This window comes from Osmerus eperlanus, chromosome 16 (assembly GCF_963692335.1).
Source record: "Osmerus eperlanus chromosome 16, fOsmEpe2.1, whole genome shotgun sequence".
Lineage (NCBI taxonomy): Eukaryota > Metazoa > Chordata > Actinopteri > Osmeriformes > Osmeridae > Osmerus > Osmerus eperlanus.
Genome location: NC_085033.1, coordinates 10590 through 35625, shown reverse-complemented (window position 1 = coordinate 35625; position 25036 = coordinate 10590). Strand labels below are relative to the sequence as shown.

The 25036-nt window shown below is 40.6% G+C and overlaps 1 protein-coding gene across 1 annotated transcript; it reads right to left on the bottom strand.

Annotated features, from left to right (window-relative positions):
* Nucleotides 1-22469: 22469 nt before the first annotated feature.
* LOC134036490 (uncharacterized) lies at nucleotides 22470-24708 on the bottom strand. Its single transcript, XM_062481472.1, has 5 exons — nucleotides 24468-24708; nucleotides 24227-24363; nucleotides 23914-23982; nucleotides 23116-23256; nucleotides 22470-22709 (listed from the first exon to the last, which is right to left on the bottom strand). The coding sequence occupies exons 1-5, from the start codon at nucleotides 24706-24708 to the stop codon at nucleotides 22470-22472; spliced, it is 828 nt and encodes a 275-aa protein (XP_062337456.1).
* Between the last annotated feature and the right edge of the window lie 328 nt (nucleotides 24709-25036).

The window sequence follows — 25036 nt, the reverse complement described above, 5'->3', positions numbered from 1 at the left end:
TCTTTGACTGGCCACCCCACCCCCAACCCACTTTGCCCTCCACCCCAGTGGGGTATCAGCTGGTGTTATTGGTACATCAGAAAGCATGTGCTGCACCTAGAGCTCATGCTTTCTGATGGTAAATGTAGCAGCTTTTATAGAGCTGCTCAGACAGTGGTGGCCTGTGCATTTATCAATCCTGACCCAACCCACCCAGATAAATGCACAGGCCACAACGGGTTGAATATAGAGGTGATATAAATGTATTTAATATTATTATACCCATTATCATTTTAATATATTATCATCATTTGATTCATTATAACTTATATGTGTCATATTATTTAAATTATAAGTATTATAACAGCTGTAAATAATCTTTTATGAGGTGAAACATTCAATATTGAGAAAACTTACAGTATCTGGGAAAAATTCATTATCTTATTCTGTTAAATATCAATAGCTTTTCTTAATACTTTTCTAAAGAAAACATTATTATCTCTTCACCAAAAATACAAACTTCAGGCAGTAATTCTTTACATTTTTCATGATTTTTAAGACTCACCGACCTCTTCATGGTTCACTGGTGGACAGGACACAGAACACTGGGTTGTGATAGCTATAATACGTCCTCATGACCCCTGACTGGTGACATCTCTGTGGCTGGGAAATGAAAATTAGATCAAGCAGTGTGTTCTTGTCTGTGGTGGCAGAGGTGATCAGCTGTACATATCCCTTAGACTGAAACAGATCTAGAATTGGCTTTGTTGACCCGAGTACCTGATTCTCATTGAAGTCTCCACACACAATAACAGGGTGACAGTCCAACACCTCAAGTGCATCCAAAAGGCTTACCAGGTTTTCCAGGAACGGTCTCAGACTGTAGTCAGGAGGTCTGTACACAGCTGCAATCACTGCACAGAATGGAGCCTCAATCTTCAAAGCCACAAACTCAAGATCAGTCACATTATGCAAATACTGTCTTTCACGCACCTGAATGTGGTTTCTCACATAAACAGCAACTCCACCACCTTCTTTGCTGGCCATCTGAGGATATCTAGTGTAGGACGCGTGTCTGTTGCGTTTAAACATGTTGTAGCCGTCCAGCTGAAGACTGTCTGCAACAAAGGAACCTTGCAGGCGAGTCTCTGTCAGACACAGTACATCTGCTAGCCTCAGCTCATGATGTTTCTTGATGTCACCGATGTGAGATGGCAGTCCCTCTGTGTTGTCATGAACAAGGGTCAGAGTGTCAGGCCTGTTTACTGTTTCTCTCACCTGAAGAAGAGGCATCATGTGATCCACATCGGCTTGTCTCATGGTCTCGAGCGCTGCAGTCACTTCAGGATTGGCGTATATTTTCTTTTCATCCAAATCTAGTAAATAAAGACGACTGAGAGACGTCACTCTGCTGAGAGCTACATAAGCCATACCTGCTTCAAAGATTTTCTGCAGTGACACCACAGCTGCATGTGTTGTGAGGCCCTGGGTTTTATGGACAGTGCACGAGAACGCCAGCCTCACAGGAAACTGTCTACGTACCACTCCGTTCTGTTTCAGCTTCTCCTCTGCTCTCTCGATGTAAACCAGATTGGCAGATTCTGGAGCTCCACTCTGGTTTCTTGTTACACCTGTCTGATTGTCCATCATCAGGCCCAGCTTAGTGATGTGTTGATCATCTTGAGAAGTCACGATGCTCATCAGTGTGGCAAAAGCACCGTTAACCAGACCATTCTGAACATCAAAGTTTCTGGTGAGCATGACACGAGCCCCTTCAGCAACTTTCAGAGTGTCTGCTAAATCATTTCGACCTCCCTTATATGATGTGTCTTTTCGTGCCATTGTGCCTGTTCGGGGATCTTTCTGGAAGTCATCTGCATCGATCATTATAATGTTGGAATGGAACAAAGACAGTGTTGCTGAGTTGTGTTCATCAACCAACTTATTTGTGAGGAAAATGTGCAGAACCTCAGTGGGACAACGAGCTCGTTCAGTGATGGTCTGTGACAACAAATCTCTGTCAGCCTGAGACAGCTCATCTGCCTTTTGTTTCACCCGAATCCTGTTCAACATGTCTGCAAAGGCAACATCATCTTTCTGTCTCATGATCTCAGTCAGAGTGATCATCTGAAAATGTTCCTGCCACAGGTCAATATCTGCTGGATCGTGTACACAGAGCGGTTTAGACTGTCGCACAGGTGGCAGCTGATAAAAATCTCCAACAGCTAAAACTGACATTCCACCAAACGCTCTCTGATTGCCTTTGATCTGTTTCAGTCGTGCGTCCACATAAGCAAAAAGAGGCTTCGAAACCATCGAGATCTCATCGATTATGATGATTTGAGCATTAAACAGTTCAGATCTGAGTTCATCCAGTTTGTTACCAAGTCCTTGGATTGGTGGTTTCAGACTGCGGGGAAGCTTCAGTAGAGAGTGAAGTGTTGTGCCACAGATGTTGAAAGCTGCAGTTCCAGTGAAAGAAGAGAGTAAAACAGTTGGGTTTGATATGTCAAACTCCTCTGAGTAGAGTTGCAGTTTGCTCAGTATCTTAGATGCCTCAGAGTAAATGCATTTTATCAGGTGTGACTTTCCTGTTCCTGCACCACCGTTGACATAAAAGAAAAACTGCTCTGGATTTAGGCCACACACAAGTTTATTGCACCAGTCTCTGATTGCATAGAACACACAGGCCTGCTTCTGGTTCAGGTTCTGATACATATGTCGTAGCACAGCTGGATCCATAGCTGGAGGTTCTCTGATGGCTCTCATTTCTGTTACAGCAGCAGACTGAGGACAATAGTCGGGCACATTTTACTGTTCATCGTCTGGCTCTCTTTCCTGCAGGTCATCATCACACGGCAACCTCACAACTTCAGATTCAGGAGCAAGATTACACCATTCATCAATCACATGGTCTCTGCTCTCCTCAAACTCTACAAGTGCATTCTCAATCTCCTCAGTGTTTTTCTCATATTTGTCTCTGTTTGTTTTGACAATATGTTTCACACTCTCAGGACGGTTTGAGCCTGGTAGCTGGACCCAGCCAGAGTTGTAAAAAGAGTCGTAGGTTGGAAGATCGGTACTTCGTATTTCATACTCAGATCGGTGAGGAAGGTACAGTCTCAGTAATCTGGCATAAAACTGCTCTGGGTGTTTCTCCTTTGAACAGTGGTAATATCTGATGACAGAGGGCTTATCATTTTTCCGCCTTTGGACAAATCCCAGCTCATTCAGAAGTGGTAAAACACCATCACGCTTTGAGTGGTCTGCACTGACAAACCTGCAGGTAGCAGCAAAATCAGCCAAGCACATCTCCTCATACTCTGGTGTCTCAGGTCTGGCTTTGTATTTGTCACTCAAACTTGTCATCCAGACATTACAAGACTCTGACGGGGTGTCCTCCAAGAATGACATGGGGCGACTCATTTTCACTGGATTGTCATCAGTAGGAATGAACACAACACTGCGTGAACACTTTTTCATCTTTATTCCACATGCACGAGTCACACACTCCTGAGCACTGATCTCTCTCTTTTTTGAGTAAGCCTGCATGACAGCTCTCATCTCATCACACTCATTAACTCTGTCCATGTTGGAATTCTCCATGACTGTTTTCAGGTACTCTGACAGACCACTTTCCTTCTTTGTGATGTATTTAGTCTGATACTGTATACACGAGTAAGCATTCAGAATGAAAGACACATCGATGTTACTGTCCCAGGCTTTAAGCAGATGTGGGTTGTACCCGTTTATCCAGCAGTCTTTGGGATCACGCTTCAGGTGAATCGCAGTCTTTCTGTTCATACTCTGAAGGTACCGTTCATACTCTGCCAGTGTCAAGTTGCATTGAGAGAGGACCTGCTCTAGACTCAAGGAAGCGATTTCAGGTTCATTCAGCAGCTGCAGCAGAGGTCTGAGTTTGCTCTTTGAAGTTCCAGTGTTATCATCCTCACCAGGTCTTGTGATCGTTGTGCTTGTGCAGGGTGGCTTTGGAAAACCAAACCGACAACCAGAGTTCACACTCTTGAAGCAACTCCTAGTGTGGTTCTTACTGTGCTTCTGAACTTCAGAGACTTTCTGGTACAGTTCAGGTTGTGTTTCTGGGTCAGGTAGTTGTGCTGAGATGTATCTGTTTACAAAATCACACACAGTCTGATCATCACAAACATCCAGTTCAGGTACTCCATCAATCCAAAGCATTCCATGAATATGTGGACTTCCTCTGTGCTGAAACTCTACTCTGTAGAAAAAGTCAATCACTTTCCCCAGTGGCTGAGCATCTGAGAGCAGCAGATCTCTGAATAGTGCCTCAACACGCTTATCAAACAAACGCATGCATGTGACAGGGTTGGATCGCAGAATATGACATTTAGCTGTCCAGTCAAGTGATTCAAAATCTACCTCTTCACCTTGCTGTCTCTTTATTGCTTCTATCACTTCAGGCCATCTGAATTCAGCAGCTGAAAATGTGCAGAAGAACGTCGGAGTTCCCAACTGTCTGATCATGGCAAACAGATCTTTAGTGGTTTTCTCCCAGTATACTGGAGTCCCTCTCAGTGGCTGTATGAATCTGATTGCATCTTTATTTATCACCAGTTTCTCAACCTCTCTTTTGTCTTGTAACATGCCTGAGGTTATCATGCGTCCATCTCTGGTCATAGTTTTACCTTTCCTCAGCTGTATCGTCATGCTGTTATTAGCCAAGTGTATTTCTATCACAAACTGTGCAAAGAACAAGTAGTTTGGGTCTCTGGCAAAACGATCATCCACATTAAAAAGCCGTGACTTGAAATATCCACTTGGACTGACTTTAATGTGTCTCATTTGGTCCAATGTGTTCTCGCCCGTAGGAAACTGTACAGGGAATGACATTGATTCCAAATGTGGAGTCCTGAAGAAGCTTACTGGGCTATTCCTCTGTGCTGGTGCCACACAATAAGTGTTATCACTGTAACAGAGGATCTCTTCTGATATGTCAAGAGGCTGACGGCATGATTCTAAAGCAAACCCTCCATTTGGCAGATCACCTTCATCTCCATCATCTCTCTGCTGCTGTGGTTGTTCACATTCACCATTCTGATCATTTTCAGGCTCATTTTCTGCCTCACACAGTGCATTTCTCTCACACATGTCAATTTGCATCAAATCTGCATCATCATAGTCATCCTCCCCCATGCTAACATCATCATCATCATCATCATCAGGAAGTGTTGGGTCACAGAGTTCGGCTTCATCTCTAATAGTAACGTCCTGATACTGTGGATGAACCTGCTTCAGTTTCAGTAATGCAGAGACTAGTTTAGACCAGGTTACTGTCTGAAAAAGCTGATGCCCTCTGTAAGACAAACGTCTTTTCAGTTTCACTCTCATCCCCTGAGACTCACTCCTCAGTCTGGGTAATGCATTGACTGTTTCTTGGACCTCAGATGGCACACACACAACATTTCCCCTGATCAGTCTTTGTCTGCCTCTTGGAAGAGGAATGATCTTTGCAAACGGTATGCACTTAGCAATCAAATGTCTTTCCAGAATATTCAGATCTGACAGTTCGCTGGGAATTTCAGACAACTCAAGTTTATTAGCTGCTGCGAGGTTTGGCATGCATCCTTTCTTTAGATGAGCGTGGCATGTGTGACAAATCCACTCTTTCCTTCTCTCATCAGGAACTGTGCATGGTTCACTTCTGCAGGCTTCATCACAAACATGAACATACTTTCCTGTCAGACATTGTGCGACCACATTTGGATTTTTGTCATAGTTTGACCTTGTGCACGTTCGTACCTGGTTGGGAAACGAGGCCTTATGGCACACAGTGCAGACATAAGTGGGACCAGCCTTAATATTAGATCTAAACACAGATATGGCTTCATTGATCAATCTATTCTCAACTGTCTCGTGTTGCAGACTCTGTGTTTCTCTGGTCTCTGTTTCACTCTGAGTGTTTCTGTTCATCTGTCTGTATTTTCTTTTTATGCTCACTGTACATCTGATGTTATGCATCATCCTAAATGAATGATTGTTATATCGTTTTCTCATTAAATCTTTCATAAGCTGTCTGTGTCTGAGCCTGAATACTCTGTCATTTGCATAACGATGAATGATATAAGATCTTTGTTTCTGTTGAAAAGCTTCACTTTGACTGTAACGGTTTCTGATGTAGATAATTTGTTTCTGTCGAAAAGCTTCACTTTGACTGTAACGGTTTCTGATGTAGATCATTTGTTTCTGTCAAAAAGCTTCACTTTGACTGTAACGGTTTCTGATGTAGATCATTTGTTTCTGTCGAAAAGCTTAACTTTGTCTGTAACGGTTTCTGATATAAGATCTTTGTTTCTGTTGAAAAGCTTCACTTTGACTGTAACGGGTTCTGATGTAGATCATTTGTTTCTGTTGAAAAGCTTCACTTTGACTGTAACGGTTTCTGATGTAGATAATTTGTTTCTGTCGAAAAGCTTCACTTTGACTGTAACGGTTTCTGATGTAGATCATTTGTTTCTGTTGAAAAGCTTCACTTTGACTGTAACGGTTTCTGATGTAGATAATTTGTTTCTGTCGAAAAGCTTAACTTTGTCTGTAACGGTTTCTGATATAAGATCTTTGTTTCTGTTGAAAAGCTTCACTTTGACTGTAACGGGTTCTGATGTAGATCATTTGTTTCTGTTGAAAAGCTTCACTTTGACTGTAACGGGTTCTGATGTAGATCATTTGTTTCTGTCGAAAAGCTTCACTTTGACTGTAACGGTTTCTGATATTCATCTTTTGTCTATCTCGAAACACTTTGTTTGTTTTATAATTATTAGAAAAATACTGCTTCAGATACTGTTTTCGTTTATGTCTAAATTCAGCATTTTCCCTGTAGGAATTCCTCACGCTCTCTCTCTTTTTTCTCTCTGACTCAGATTTTTCCTGTAAGAATCTCTGATGTATGATTTATGTTTTTCCCTTAATTCAGAGTTGTGTTTATACTTCTTAATATTTTGCAGGGTTTTCTTCTGTCTAATATCAATATTATTTTGATATGTCAGGTTTGAGTAAGAGCTTTTCTTTGCTCTAAAAGTTTCATCTGAAGCATACTTTTCCCTTTCTTTCTTCTTTTTATTCTCTTTACTTAGTCGAGGTTTTTCTGTCCTTAGTCTCCTCTTCAGTTTTTTCCTCTGCTGTTTATTTAACTTTGTCAGTTTACAGGAGATTCCTATCAGTACAGTATCAGAGAGCTTAGTGGACACATTGTTTCTTATTGAGGGTGAAAGGTTTGATTCACAGTGAGCATCATGCGATGAAAGGAAACTGGATTCTCTTGTTGCTTCTTTGTCAGCACTGGTAGGAGGGAATGAGACATGTTGTTGTTTAACATCAGATGTAAAACTGATATCAGTGGACACACCTTCCATTACATCATCACAAAGATCATCTACAACAGGGTTCATCACTTCTTCTGTGAAGTTACACTCATGTGCAGGAGAAGCCTGTGTTAGGAATGTAACATCAACCTCTCGTTGAACAGCATTTGTGTCAGCTGACATTTCTGGTAAAATGTTCTTAGACTGATCAGTGGCTGTTTGCATGTTTGATTCATTGACAGCTTCCTCTAACAGAGGAGGTATATCAACAGCTGTGTGTCTGCAGCCTGTGTCTGAAACAGCATTTCTCTGGTTGGATGTGTTCACACAGTGAAATGACAGAGGCTTGAGTTCATACATACAAGATGACTGGATGTCAAACATTGTGTAGCACAACTTGATCCTGTCAATCATGTCACTCAGATGTGTGAATTTCAGCATCACAGCAGTACCAAAGTTCAACAGCCTGGAGGACAGTGGCATTCCATTTGTGTTCCTGGAGTGATAAGCAGCCCATACTGTACACCTGATGACAGAAAGCTCAGTCCATGTTCAAGGCTGAGAAGCCTCTCTCCACCTCCAAATGTTCCATACACAGACAGCCGAGTCAAGTCCACCTGATACTTTGACCTGCGTGCACACACGCAGTGGAAGTTCATCAGATGCCAAATGGACACTGTTAGGAAACCGTTCTCTGGCCTGTCTGTACACAACATCACCTTTATCCAGAACTAGGTCAAGATCTGCTCTGCTAATCTTTTCATTCTCATGAAAAAATGACAGAAAGACCAAACTGTTGGTCACACACTGACTGTTCCTGTATTTTCCATATTTTAATGAAGCCTGACTGCGTGAGGCACAGACATGTGTCATTGATGGCTGAGGTTCCACATTCACACGGTGTTGATGAGATGTTCCAGCTGCATCACATCCTTTCTTTACCATGTCAGCATAAGACACCTGAGGTACACTCTGCTTCACCTGTTGTTCTTTATCATGCTGGACAGCATCGATGACAGTGTTCCCATCAGAAACTGCACTCTGACCTCTGCTGTTTACCTGCTGTCTATCAGAAGACTGTCCAACACACATACCATCACTGTGATGTCCTCTCCTTACAACCTCAGCATAAGATACGTTCTGTGACACTGGGATACCTTCTGCTTGTTCACGCTGAGATTCTTTCTCCTTCTGCCATCTGAGCTTCGGAGCCTGAAAACGTTGACCCTTCCTCGGCATTGTTGCTGTGCTTCAAAACCTCAAAACTTACTTTATTTGTACTGATGTCACCAACACACTCCGGTTGTTGTAATATTTCAAATGTAGCTTTGTTTAGTTTATCAATATCTACCAATTTATTTATTTAATTAGTCATTTTACATGCAATGCTTAATTACAAAAAATATGAAAGTAGAAACGGTTTGTTGTCAAACGTGTGGAAAATATTAAGAATGGAAATGTTTACCTTATGTACACAGTTATGTCAGAACATTTCAAAGCAATTCTGGTGAGCCAAAGCAGTTCTGGTAAGCCAAAGCAATTCTGGTGAGCCAAAGCAATTCTGGTGAGCCAAAGCAATTCTGGTGAGCCAAAGCAATTCTGGTGAGCCAAAGCAAATCTGGTTTTGAAATTAGATAGAGAGGGGACAGATGGATACAAGATAGAATGTCCAAATATTAGATAGAGGGGGTACAGATGGATACAAGATAGAATGTCCAAATATTAGATAGAGGGGACAGATGGATACAAGATAGAATGTCCAAATATTAGATGGAGGGGGGTAGATGGATACAAGATAGAATGTCCAAATATAAGATAGAGGATAGAGATATAAGATAGATTATATAGCTGTGCTCCGACTGCGTGATATGAGTATTAGTTTTTGGTCAGCTTTGGGACAAAGGTTAAGAAACGGTTGACATTTCAAGGTGAAATTGTGCATGGTATTTCAGAATGATGTCTGCCTGTTTAACTAAACAAGTAATCAAAATTATGACAGGCCAATAGACTGTGCCTGGATACGAACCTGTGATCTTGCACTTTGTAGGACACCATTTCAACCCATTGAGCTACCCTCAAGGCTGAGTATACGTGGTCAGTTACTGTACAAAAAAAGGAAGCCGTTTCTCCTGAAGCACGGATTGTTCGATTTGGCCAAAGTTTAAACAGCTGTAATTCAATGATCTTTTGACATATCAAGGTGAAATTGCGCATGGTACTTCAGAACGATATCATCCTGTTTAACTAAACAGATATTTAAATTTAAGACAGGATCAAACACTGTGGCTGGATTCAAACCTACGACCTTATACTTTGCAGGTCACCGTCCCAGCCCATTGAGCTATTCTCAGTGTTAAATATTGTCATGTTCAGTTACTGTATGAAAAAGTAAGCTGTTTCTCCTGTGGTAAGCGTTGTTAGATTCAGCCAAGGTTGAAACAGCTCTAATTCAATCATATTTTGACATATCAAGGTGAAACTTTGCATGGTACTTCAGAGGCATGTCACCTTAAAGCTTATTAGGTTTGAACCATCCTTCAAAAATACATTTGATTTAGTGACACAAACATATTGAGGCAATGTGGACATTTACATAAATACACCCATTTCAGCCATTTTGTACTTGATTCAATTGCCTTAAGTAACGTTTTTAAATACGTCAATGATACATATCTGTACCAAATTTCAAGTCAATTTCACCTTTGGTTCAAGAGAAGAGGAATTTTGAAGGTTTTCCCAAATTATCACAGTACAGGAAAATCCATCATGGCGGACCTTATGGGTCCTTGAGGCTTTTTTGTTCCTCATGAAAAATGAGGCATGCACACCAAGTTTCAGAAGAATTGGAGCAATGGGGTGGAAATGCCATCACTTTGAAAATCGGACTTTTGGGCGTGGCCTGTGGCGCCCCCTATAGTCCGATGTGGCCCATATTTGGTGTGGGGGTACCCACTTGGATGTAGTATCAATGTGCCAAATTAGAAAATTTATGACCAGGGACTTTTTGAGATATTGGGGCGCAAGGAGAAGAAAAATAATAATAAATATAGCTGCAGGCAGCAATGGCGGGTTCCTCCTCAGCATTGCAAACCATTACAAAATTGACATGACACAGACATGTATTTCATACATGTACACAACATTTCAAGACAATTGGATGAATGGCTGATTTGAAGTCATTTTTTGAAATTCTTCACAAATTGTCACTGTAGAGAAATATCCATGCTGCCGACATTATGGGTTCTTGAGACTTATTTGTTCCCCATTGGCAATAAGGCATGCGTACCAACTTTTAGACATGTTGGACTGACAGGGTTAAAATGCCACCCTTTTGAAAGTGACAACTTTGAAGCGTGTTGTGTCAGGCCACCTGTGCTCTGGTCAGGCCCATCATGCAGAGATCCATTCTTTAAAAGCTTTGATTACAACAATAACTTCATGAAAGTGAGGATACACTTCACTAAAGGAAGTGTGTAGGTTATGTACTACTACTGCTTGCTCTGCCCACACACTTTCCCCATCCATGCGGTTTCCCTCTATCCCAGCGCAGGTCATGCCAAGGCATAAATGCGGCAGCCGTATGAGTATTAGAAGTAGCCCAAAAAACATACCATACACAGTCACACTGTTTTCAAAACTGAAACTGGTTAGAAGACCATGGCTATTAGAACTCTACCTGAATTGAGCTCTCTCTAGAGTCTCAGTCAAACAACTGTCAAGAGTCATGTAGGGAACTGGACCAAGGTATAGCTAATGTCCAGCTGTTAGCAAGTGTACCTTGTGATGGTACAGCAGCTTAACAATACTTTGTCATGGTCAGACTCTCTGATCCCATTAAACTACACAACATGCACAATCAGGGTGACCAACAGTATTATCTTAAGTAAAAAACAATAACATTACACACATTTAAGTGAACGAACACAACAACTGAAATCCCTTGCACAGCTGTTGTAACCAAACTATTTTCCACAGCTATTTGCGTTTTTGGTGTGCACTGCATGCTGGGTACCCAAGGGCGCTGACGCTACAATATTTATTATCTAGCTGTCTTCCGGCTGTGTAATATGACGAGATGCTAGCGATGCAAACATGAAAGCTTGTCTCGGGGGGTCATGCATGTGATCTCACTACAAGCTTTTGATTACACGTGAGGACTGTTAGCAAAGTATTTCTATTTGTGTTTTGTTAGTGATTGAATGGTAATGTCAGCTAGCTAAAAACAATGTTAGTTAGCTTGGCTAAAATGGTTTTCATAGCAACAGATATCAACAAATCAGATCAATCTAACTTTATTCAGAGGGGGGGGGGGGGGGGACATATAAACTAGAGGTGAAATGGTAGGCATTGTTCTGCCTTGAAGCTGCGTGCGCATCCTCATTGTTTGTAACCACCAACCCATCTATATGTAAAGATAACATCCAAGCTAGCAATTTCGCCAAATTTGACTGCAGATTTTTTACACCATATGTACTTCGTTATGGTTTTTGAGTCAAACAACTTGCTAAATGATTAAATGTCTGTTAAATGTCAAATCCAACTTTAAATGTATAAAAGAGAGAATTAAACCTAGAGGTTTAAAAGGCTACGTTTGTCTAAACTGACATGCACAAACTCAGAGCACTGAGTTTCAACATCCATGTACACATTTTGTCTCTATTTTTTACTCTACTCTTTAACGCATGACTATGTTTAACTTAATGTCAGCACCTCTCTGTCATCAATTGTCTCTGGAGTGGGGGATGGGGGCTTCTTATCCAACAAATTACATCCCTGAACTTTTAAAACATATCAATGGCCTACTACAATTGTAAACATCCTTTGGCCTTCCCATGCTGGGAAGAAAACTACAGTTTTTCTTTGATTAAACGTTGACCTTGAATAAACGCTGCACCAAAAATGAACATTGTGTAATAAATGGCACCTTCGATTAAACGCCTCCCCCAAAAAATCAGAAAACGGTTATTTAATTGGTTAAATTAAAACACAGTATTTATTACACAAGTAATTTACAAGTGTAGCATACTATTATCCCATGAAACACTGGCAGGCACAAGTGTCTTTCTTGCTACAGATTTATTTGAAGCTTTTTCTCCAAATCCACCGTTAAAACTAAACTCACGCTGTAATGAGAAAATAAAGACCACATTAGCTTAATATGAACATGCAATGACATGCGCAGCATGTAAATAACATTCACCAAAGTCAAATACAGACACAAAACAACATACTTTGTTGGCTGCATGCTGTAGCCTACACAAGGGAATAGAGGTTTCCTTAGATTGCTAACAACCTCTATAACAACCTTAAACTTATCACTTAGAGTGAATGTGCATAAAGCTCCAGGACCTGACAAAATCCCTGGCTGTGTTCTCAAGGCCTGTGCTCCTGAACTGGCAGAGGTGTTCATTGACATCTTTAACCTCTCCCTGTCGCAGTCTGTCGTCCCCAATAGGTTCAAGGGGGCCACCATCATCCCAGTCTCTAAGAAACCATCAGTGAGCTGTCTCAATGATTACCGCCCTGTTGCCCTGTTGTGATGAAATGCTTTGAGACGTTAGTCAAAGACCACATTACATCCTGCCTGTCACCTGCATTAGACCCACTCCAGTTTGCATATAGGCCGAACAGGTCTACAGATGATGTTGTAGCTTTGGCCTTGAACACTGCTCTCTTTCACTTGGATGAGAACAACATATACGTGCGGATGCTCTTCATCGACTTCAGCTCCGTTTTCAACACCATAGTACCATCCAGGCTCATCATAAAACTACAGGACCGGAACATCAGTCCTTCCATGTGCAGCTGGACAGGACACAGGCAGTACGGCTAGGTAACATCACCCCACCAGTCTAACACTCAGCACTTGTGCCCCACAGAGTTGTGTGTTAAGCCCACTGTTGTACTCTCTGTTCACCTATGGTTGTGCAGCCACAAACAGCTCCAACACTATCATTATGTTTGCTGATGACACCACCATTATCGGCTGCATCAAGAATGGTGATGAGTCTGCCTACAGAGCAGAGGTGGCAACAATGACATCCTGGTGTCAGCATAACAGCCTGTTGCTTAATGTAGCAAAAACCAAGGAGTTGATAGTGGACTACAGGCGGCTGCAGGGAGAACATGCACCCATTCACATCGAGGGCACAGCTGTGGAGAGTCAAAAGTTTCAGATTTTTTGTTATCAACATCAGTGAGGATCTGAGCTGGACCACCATATTGGTGTGGTTACAAGGACAGCGAAACAGAGGCTCTTTTTTCAGCGGTGACTGTGGAAATTTGGCATGGACTGCACTATACTGACCAATTTTTACCGGTGCACCATTGAGAGCATACTGACTGGTGGCATTACAACATGGTTTGGCAACAGCACTGCCCACGACAGGAAGACACTACAAAGAGTGGTCAAATCTGCACAGCGTATTACAAGGACTGCATTACCATCCATTCAGGACCTTTACAGCCAGCGGTGCAGGAGAAAGGCCAAGTGGATCATTTCTGACCCTAGTCATCCCTGCCACAGTCTTTTCTCCCTCCTGCCTTCTGGAAGGCGATACAAGAGTATAAGGTCCTGTACCATCAGATACAGGGATAGTTTTCTCACACATGCCATAAGGATGCTGAACTGTCCTTGAAATATCTTTTTGCACTACAATTTTTCTTATTTTTTCTACCCTTTTTCTCCATCCTTTAGTATTGAATTTTTTTATTCTGCAAGTTGAACGGACATTGAGCACAAAGAATTTCATTACTTATAAATGCTGTCTATGAGTATATGATAATAAACTTGAACTTGAAACTTTTATCAGAGCTTTAAATTGTCTGTGCTTCGCTTGCTGTTAGGTTGTCGACTCTCTCACTCATGAGCGTCCCAAAAGGCCTTCAAAATAAAGTCACGTAATAATTCTGAATACAATTATATAATTCTAAATTAAGACATTGCTTGAAAAAAAATTATACATTATTATAATGCAATTGCGACAATTGCATTCAGGCCTATAGATAGTTATACATATTGTATACAATATGGCGAGGTAGCTGACTTAACCATTCCTGAATGTGCTTTTCATCAACACCAAGTTTGCGTGCTATAGATCTGTTGCTGGTGGTGAGTGCTTTCTGCACAGGTTTCTGTTTGAAAGCTAAAGTGTAAGAATGTTACGGCATGCTGCGTCAGATTTGTACACAAAGTAGAGACACGCGCGGCATACATTTTACACTGGGCTTTTGTTTGACTTCCTTGTCTATTCTGTGTTTGTCTATGGCTGCACTGCAGCTACAATTCACTGAATCTCTCTTACCAATTAAACGTTGCCCTTGAATGAACGCCACCCTCGAATAAACGCTGCACCACTAACTGCTCTATTAAAAGGGTTCACTATGAAGCAAACCATTCTAACAAAATAATAAAAACATTTACAATGATTTCAACAAGAAGTCTCTCTGACTTGACAACTCTCTAAACAAGCAACTTTCCAAAGCAATCTCTGAAACAGCTGACCAGTGTGGTAATTTTATGTTGACAACTAAACCGCTGATTGGAAGTGCGCGGCTGATTGCCAATCACGAGATAGGGAGACTGATAGCCAACCGCCAACAAACGCTGACTAGACCATACCTGCATGCAGCGAATAGAAAGAAAGAGGGGAGAAAATAAAAAACACACAACCACAACTATACAGACTGAATTAGGACATTTTAAACATGGGTCCGTAACAAAAACGTTGTTAAAAATGCTCATTCACATTCATTTTTCTCAATTAATCTTATCACTTAAACACACTGGTTTAGCATTTTTTCCCACAAGGAAGTCTAACCTCAACAGCGGATCCTTGGTCCCTGGATCTCTTGCTGGAACATGGCATCTAAAAAACACATAGAAAAACCATCAAAAACTATGAAATGTAACATACCACACTACTGCTTAACAATTTCATAGTCTTACATTATCATAACTTCATACTCAACAGTTCTAGTATACAGACCTTTAAGAAAATATTGAAATGGTTAGGATTCTCAAAACACCAATCTCTACTTAAAAAAAATATTTAGACATCCATTATTTACCTTTATTCAATTTACACTGTCTACATTCAAATTTAAGTCTGTAAAATGTAAACATAGAGAAACGGACTCGACTATAAATACAAATTAAGACCAATTGAGAACAATTTATCTTGCAAATGGTTTTTACTTTAAATTCATGTTTCACCAAAAGAATCATCACAGTTTAACACAAATAACCAAACCTTACTGTTAAAATACTGCCAAGCCACTGACTCACATTAGAAAATTAAAACAAATAAACATAGCCTAGAAGATGTACCTGTAGGTCAATTACATAATCAAGAGCATGGAGTAGGAATGGATGGATGACAAAATACCCCGCCGAGCCCAATCCATTAAATATTTCCTACCCATAAGTTAATTTCCTGAAATGCAATAATTCACCAACATTTTGACAATTTCATGCTCCAAACTTTGTGGGAACAGTTTGGAGATGGCCCCTTCCTGTTCTAACATGACTGTGCAACAGTGCACAAAGCAAGGCCCATAAACACATGGATGAGCGAGATTGGTGTGGACGAACTTGAGTGGCCTGCACACAGTCCTGACCTCAACCCAATACAACACCTTTGGGATGAATTAGAGCAGGGACTGCGAGCCAAACCTTCTTGTTCCACATCAATGTTGGACCTCACAAATGCACTTCTAGAAGAATGGTAAAACATTTCCATAAACCTCTTAAACCTTGTGGAAAGCCTTCCTAGACGAGTTGAAACTATTATAGCTACAAAGGGTGGTCCGACATCATATCCTATGGTTTAAGAATGAGATGTCACTCACGTTCATGAGCGTGTAAAGGCAACCGAGCGAATACTTTGGCAATTTAGTGTATAAAATTGATACAAATATAAAATGTTATCAAGAGATAGGAAATCGTGCAGCATGGTACAAAATGCCGATTACAAACGTATTGTAGGTCTATAGGCTTTCAATGGAACTCCTAAACGATCAAACCATGAACCCAAACAAAGCTAGCAAGCAAAACAACCATGGTACCATTGCTACTTGCTTATGCTAGGTAGCTCTAACTGTGCAGCAAACTAGGCTACCTAGCTACAGTTTCAAAAAGAATAACTTACGATGTGAAGACCGTCAGAAAAACTTGGAACGAACAAACAAAATTACATCAACAATGACATGTAGCTAAAGATAGAATAACCCAACCGTAGGTACGTACAGTACATAAATTTGAAACGCCGTCCACAAAAGCAAAAACTAGCCTTAAGGGTTATAGCTTGCTCGGCATTTGTTTGACCTCCTTGTCTATTTGTTTGTGTATGGCCGCACTGCAACTACAATTCACTGAATCTGTCTTACTAATTAAACGTTGCCTTCGAATAGACGCCGCACCACAAATGATCATTGTGTAATACACGCTGCAGTGTTTAATCGAAAGACACATTTGGAACTCACCGTACTAATTTAAATTACATCAACAATGACATGTAAAAATAGAACAACCCAACCGCATAGTTACGCACAGTATACAAATTTCAAACGCGTCTCACAGAAGCAAGTATAATGTTAAAGATTTTACGACTTGCTAGCCTGTAATACTGTCTGTACAAAGAGATATCCTTAGCTCAGCTAGCCTAGATAGATTAGCTGCTATCCTGTTTACGACAGTATAAAAGTCTTCAAGTTATCATACGAATACAAACGCTAAAATACATGTTTTGTACTGCCATTGTAGGATCTTATTACTCACTGTCAAATGTAACAATGAAAATCTCTGAGGGCTGCAGGAGTTCTCCAACGATAAAATAAAATGGTCGTCTTCTTGTGCGTGTACCAAGCTCGCGCGTGTGTCAAGGGGCTCTAGCCCCTTGTGTGTGTGAGAATGTGGAGCACGCGCGCACAGGAGCAAAGGGAGAGAGGATTTGGGGAAACAGCCCTAGAAATTAGCCAAGCATGCATGTTTCAAATATTCACTAAAAATCGAGTTTTCATGTTACAGTCAACTTTTTCTCAGATTTGTGTACTCAACATTCTCAAGAGTCTTCATATGAACTAGTGATTGAATCAGAGTATAGTTTTTTGGCCGGCGGATGTGTAAAGCATTATTTTAGCATTAGCAATAAATTCAATTTGCTTTATATCAATCATTTTTAGAGGTATGAAGTTGCCTTTGCACATGGTAACATGTTGTAGTGTCTTCCACGTGACATACCAAGTTTGGTGTTGATATCTCAAAGATTTGCTGAGATTTGACCAAACGTCCTGTTTGGTTGCTTTGTTGCAGATTTTGATTGGCTCTACCGGACAAACGGTTTTGAAAATCAGAAATCCCTACGATAACTTTTGTGAGGCTCAGTCTGGATATCATCTATGGCAATTTTGAAGAAAATTCGACCAAAAATGTAGGAGGAGTAGGGAAAAAACGCGTTTCCTTAATCTTTATTGTACAGACAAATTCAATATGGCGGCCGTTATAGCTTCTTGAGGCTTTTTTATTCCTCATGAGAAATAAGGCATATGTAATGAATTTCAGAATTTTGGGACTTATGGCCTGCAAATGGCATCAATTTGAAAATTGACATATTGGGGCGTGGCCTGTAGCGCCACCTATTGTCTCACATGGCCCATGTTTGGTATGGTAGTTACTAATGGTCTGCAGTTTCAACATGCCAAATTTCCCTTCAGTTTTCTTATTGTTGAGCAAACACATGTAACAGCATCTAATAAGACCATACATCATCATTTGATATTCAACTCCTATTAGTCATGCCTAGAAATGCTTGTTCAGGTAGTCTAAAGAAAGGAGGAAAAGAAAGTTGTCAGTTGTCAATTCTTCCAGCTAAGGACACAGCAGGTTCACCAACAGGGGGGCAATAAAACACCATGTAATGACACTGCAGCTTAGACTGTGTGTCACTGGGACATGGAGCAGCACAAAGTTTCATCTTCTGTCAGCTGCCCTGCAGTGAACATTATGTGCTGAGCTGCTGCGATTGGCTGCTTTATCTGTCAGTCACTGACACCGCCCACAGGGACAGGACAGTAAAATGGGGACATCCACAAATAAGGAAACACTTTCTGCTGACATGGGAGACTCACTTTAACTGGAAACACTTTAAATATTTCAGTCTGAATGGAAAGTTTGGACTAAAACTCTGTCTGTAAAACATGCATCAATGCACACAGTATAATCATCACCAGTCCACACATCCATTCAGTATTTCCAGGTGACAGAATCTGAATACAACAGTGCTACAAATATACCAACAAAGTAAAGATGTTTTCTAAAAGCTTCAGTAAGTGTGGACAGAATATTTCTGTGTTCATTAAATGTCTGTTCAGGAGGGAATTCACTCACAAACTCTGATGTAACGCAAATAAAGTTCATCTGATCAGAGTTTAATGATCTTTAAATACAAAATATATTAACTCAGTCTGCTGATGTGATCTACAGCCTGTTTAACTTTACAATAAGTCTGTACTTACCAGCCAAAGCAGCAATCAGGTTTCTCTCTCAGTCTGAAAAAAGACAGTGTTAGTTATCTGAGTGTAAAGACTGAATCTACCTTAACCACAGAACACAGGGAGAGTAATGCTCATTATCAGCTGTCTCTCTCTCTCTGATCATTTACATTCAAGAATTTAAATAGATTTATTATAATGTCTCAGTTACAGAGACATGAACATGATGTGGTTTGTGTTATTTCACAGGACCCAGTTCAAGTGTGAGGTGTGTACCGCCATAGCGAAACTGAGGAGAACTGTCAAATTGGACAAATATGGCGGCGGTCTCGTCGACGTGACGTCAGTGGTAGCCATGAATACACGCATAGAAACAGCTTTTACCACTCATAACATTATTCGTGGTTAAACTAACTGAACAGAGGCTGGAACTAACAGTTTTAACTAAGCAGAGACCAGCATGAATACATTTAGATGTTAAGTCCTCGTAAGTCATCTTAGACACAGCCTTAGGACCAGTTTTTGACAATTTATAAAGCGACCGTTAGCATTGAGGCTAATGGTCGCTAACCGTTATTAGCCAAAAGCAGTCAAGTAACTAGTAAAGATATTTTTGCTGTTTGTGGCTTTATTTTTATACGGTTCAAGCCTAAAACCAGTTATGTAACTTATTTGAACAGCAAAAGTGTTCCACATCTCATAAAATTTGCATTGGCGACAGACCGAGTTAGAGGGCTATTTACCTGAGCAGACATTCAAGAAGAATGTGCGTCGCTCGCGGACCATGACGCAGATACAATTAACCCTCGTGCTGCCTTCGGGTCACATGACCCAAAAGGTTCATAACGAACCATCGTTGTGTTTACCCAATTTTACCCAATACAAAAACAAATTAAAATAATTTTCTTTTAACCTTTGCAATGTGGGGAGTCTGAGACAGCCCAACGGTTAAAAGAAAATGCTTCACTTTGTCTTTGTATGCGGTAAATCTGTCGCAATACGACGGTGGGTCACAATGACTGATGGGTCAGAATGACCCGAAGATAACACAAGGGTTAAGAGACGTTGAAGGTCACTTGGAAAATCTACATACATTGATGCATAGACATAGTTTATGCATTGATGACCGTGCAGTGCAAATGTTTATCCCTCAGCTGGTCGAGAAAGCCCTTCCTGGTTCTGACGGAGGTTTCTTCCTGTTAAAAGGGAGTTTTTTCTTTTCACAGCTACCTCTGCACGCTCAGGAGGGAGATTGGATCGGAGAAATTTCACAGCAATTTCCTTATCATGGTCACTTTTTTAACTGGCTCCATATGAAATCAACTAATTTGGAATTTAATTAATTTGATTGGATTTGATTATCAGTGGATTGTAATGAATTGGACTTTACATGGCCTGAATGGTATCTTTGAAGTACTCTGAGATTACATTTGTTGTGATTTGGCGCTACATAAATAAAACTATTAATGAACATGTACATGTAAATATGTGTATCATACAACATTTAAAGTACTGAAACATATCTTTATTGAAATTATAAATCAAGGTTGATTCTGCCCAGGGTGTCTTAAAGCACTTTCCCCTCTGTCACTATGCACTGTGTTCTACATAAATTCCTGCTTGTCACTAGTATTGCAAGAACTGAACCTTGCACTACTAGATATAGTCAATATTTTTGACTGGTACTGTGTAGACACATATATGTATATATAGATACACATTTGTATGTGCGTCACCGTCTCTCTGGCTCTGCTCTCTGCCTTTGTTGGTTCATTTCAGACCCTTTCTCTCCCCCCCTCTCTTCTCTGCAATCAGTCAACTGCACTCACCTGTTCTCCTCCCTTTATAAGCAGGTCTGCTAGCCCCATTTCTCTACCAGGTTGTCTGCAACCTGAACCTCAGCACATTAAGTCTTTTGGGCCTGGTTTTCTATCTCTCTTGGATCTCTGGATTTCTGCACCTGCTCTGTTTCTTTGCTGTTCTTGAACCTGCGTATAACCCAGTTTCTGTATTGAGTTTGATTGTAAGGATTTGGGGTTTGACTGTTTAGGGATGTCCAATGTCGGTCCTCAAGGGCCGCTGTCCTGCATGTTTTAAATGCTTCCCTGTGTAACAAGGTAAAAATGAAACTAAGTACCTTTAGTGAACTTTCTCCAAAATATATGCAGTATTTAATATTTCTTTTTGGTTCCATTATTGGGTTCAGTATTGTTCCGGGTGGAGCGATAATTCAGGTTGCGCACTTTCAGACTGTCCCTCGTGTGGAAGTCTGTTACAGGGGTAAGCTGCGTTCCTCCATTCTCCGTGAATGAAATTAATCAACATTGTCTATTTTGCTAAGTTTTCAATAACATGTATTTATTTTGTGACCTAAGATTGCCTTTGTATTACTTCCGATGATTTGTACCGTGTTAAATTTACAAATTAATGTAATAAAATATGCAATTTGTGAATGGTTGTTTAGTCGTCGAGTAGAGGCTAACTGGCTAATTCCATTCTGTAGGATGACTGTTGTTCTGCCCCTGTACTGTGTGTGATCGCTCCACTGTGTGTTACAGGTATGTTTTGCATGTGTGTTAAATTACTTAACCTGTCATGTACTTTATCGTTGCCCTTTCTGTAAATTATTACACTATACGATCAAGTGTTGTAGCATGTAGGCTGTAATGGGCTAACGGTGGGTAGTTTATAATCGCCTACACGCAGCTATTTGTTACGCCCTCGTGTGGAAGTCTGTTATATTTAGTCATTTAGCAGACGCTCTTATCCAGAGCGACTTACAGTAAGTACAGGGACATTTACAGGGGATGACTGTTGTTCTGCCCCTGTACTGTGTGTGATCGCTCCACTGTGTTACAGAATTAAACTCGATGACAGCACAAGTCCACGACTCATCATCTTCTACATCACCATTCAGCCGACCACAAAAATACACTATAATTGTTATTAATGTAGCAGACCTGTTAAAGTCCGCTACACCTGCTTCAACACACCTGATTCAGATGAAATTGATCTCTTCGAAAGATTGTTATGGACAAGCCTGCTAATGATGCACTGATGTGAATCAGGTGCGTTGAAGCAGTGAAACATCTAAACATAACTTGCAGGACAGCGGCCCTCGAGGACTGGATCTCTGGATCTGGATCTTTCTTCTGACCTGCCCTCCTTCTGCATTAACCTCCCTGATCTCAAAGCCTCTCCCTGGTTCAGCCACGTCTCTACCTGGAACTCAGTTAACTAGCATTCCTCAATCGTCTACTCGCCTGCAGATTCCTGCATATATACACTCCTGTGAGTCCCAATCCTTTTCATATCCAAATAACAAACATTATTTTGGTCAGTCCACCAATTCTCATGTGTCCAGGCTCACCTGAAGAATGGTCTTGATCGTGTTGTTATCAGCCGCTGGTCTCGGATTCTCCTGCAATCATTCTTTTGTCTCACTGTACAAGAAATCTTTAAAACTTTCAGAATGCCTCACAGGTTTTTTCTTTCTTGGGAGTCCTTCTGGCCATACTTGTTACATATGAGTGTGCTAAAACACTACAACTGAATCAAATTCGGAACTTAATATTTTATTATATAAATGATTTTATTATTTATATTACTATTTTAAGTTTTCAAACTAACAAACGTAACAAACATAACAAATGTTAAATTCTACTCTAATGGGGGGGAGGGTTTTTGTACTGCCACCATTTGTAAATTTTTTCTCCCTGCACATTTTATGGTGACATAAAGCCTGGCTTTTTCCAGGCAAGCCTCGAATGGCTCCCACAAACTCTCCTGGATGTCCAGGAGAGCTCCGTTGGACAGCAGGACCTCCAGCTGTCCTTCTGTGCTGCCCTCTGCAACACCCAGGACCTCCACCCCGACTGCCTCCTGTGTCACGGTCACCATCTGCCAAAAGAAGTATTACTTATGTCTCAAGACATCTTGCGATCAAATAGTAAACTCTTTTCTTCCTTTTTTTTTTTTCATTTCAATGATATCACTTGTCCCTTTATATCTGCATGATACATTTCAGTGTTGAAAACCACAACCATTTACATGGCTTAATGAAATATACTCAATGCCCTGTCATGATCTGCTCAGGAGATTAATGCCTAACAAGGACACCTATGGTTGTATACCTAATTTTGGATACCTAATTCAACACATTCAAGTTTTTTTCACATTATCCTGAATGTTGGTCAGTATTAACTACACATACTTTTGTTAAAATAGATTATTTTACATTTATTGCATTGAATTTAACCCACATTTATTTCCATCAATGTCCTTGTCAATAGGAATTGCAATTTACCTTTATGTTGGTGTGGGCCGTTGACTGCAGCTGACCCCCTGCAGCCCTACTTGTCAGGTGCGAGAAACTATATGTGCTGCCAAGCACCAGCTCCTCAACGGCAGCATCACGCCACAAGTTGATGGTGACATCAGATGTATCCTGGAAATAACACAGAATGATATATTAGAACTACATAAGAGTTCTACTTTATATGTATATGTGTGTATATATATATATATCCTATGCTTTGAAAGATGAAGATCTGGAGGTAAAATGGATAAAGATTGAGAAGAGTCTAATTGATTTGGTAATGCTAAAGCCTGAAGTCCTAAAAGAAAACAATGAGCAAGAGTTTTGAAAATCATGATAATGAATTTAATTCAGTACGTGTAACCATGTCTTTGCTTTCTGCTACAACACTTTTATAATTCAACACAGACATTCTGATATTGAGCAGGTCCTTGCCTTCACTGATATTTGTTGATCTAAAGATATTACAGTAAACGTATTCAGATTTTTAGAAATCCAACAAACCTCAGACGTGTAATTTAACTGCTAAAGTTTCAGCTACTCCCACTAAGCAATGCTGTGATATATACATGGCTATAGTGAGCAACACAAATTATAATGCTTTAGAAAAAGCAATTTCTATTGTGTTTGGCAGGAAACTGTTTAAATGCTTGGCACCATGGAGCTGTTTGAAAGTACTGACAACTTTGTATGACAACTCTTTTTCAAGGATGATGAAACAAGCAATTTTGATTTTTTTAACTGAAGGGGTAGTCCCTGTCTCATCCTCACATTCTCGTGTCTTACCTGCCGGAGCTTCAGCTCTCTCAGTGGCACCTCCTCTCTCCCACTGCGGACTTTTTTCACAGCTGAAAGCTGACAACAACAAGGTACATCACTTACTGATCTAATTAGACCTAAACATTTCACTGTGACATTTAAGTAAAAAAACATTTATAATATCAGTCTGGTTAAACAAAAACTACAGAACTACAGATCCATTGTTTCAGATTCTTACTGTATTACTTTGTCTACCTAAAAACGTAATATCTCTGAATTACAACAGGATAAGCTAAGTACACAGACTGAAACTACTGGGAATGTAAATTTAGTGTATTACGCTTATGAACAGAATCAGCATACTTGCACAATGTCCCCCTCCACTGTGAGGAGGCCCTTGCTGTCCTTCACCTTCTGCAGGTTTGTCTTTAAGGACGGGGGACAGAGGAGGGCTCTCGCCTGCTCCATAAGCCCGTCCTTGCAGACAACAGGCGAGCTCCTAAAGAATTTGGTGTCCCTGGTCACTAAAATAAAGTAAGGAGGGGACTCTCCCCGCAAGGAGTGCCCCCTCATGAAGTAACTTTTCCCCTCCGTGATCTTGGAGGAGAACTCCTCAAAGATGGTGATTTTTGTCACCGTCTCCCCGTCCGTGATGGCCACAATTCTATTATTCTTTGTGGTTTTAGCCACCGCAGAGCTCTGCCTGAACTCCCAGGCGATGACTCTTGCCTGATCTTTAATTAACAGGACCTTTATCTGGAGCTCAGGGGGCCTGTAATACGGGCTGGGTTTGGTGGTGCAGAGGGTCGCTGTCAGTGCCATTCTGTAATTACAATAGAAAAATAATGACTTGACATGTGACTCATGCATTATGTACATGAGTCACATATATATACACATATATAACACACATATAAACATATAACATTCTATACTGAGTTTCTATTACAAACTCAGTTTCTAATAGAACCCCCGTTTTATATCTCATTTTTCTGACCATTAACTTTTGTAGAAAGAGTTATGAGTGAATAGATCGAATTTGACAATTAGTTAAAGTCCAACGTATGTCGGCGTAACTGGGAGGCTATTTAAGTTAGTTTGTAAAAAAATCTTCATCTTCTAACTGGCGTTACCGAACTATAAGGCCCTC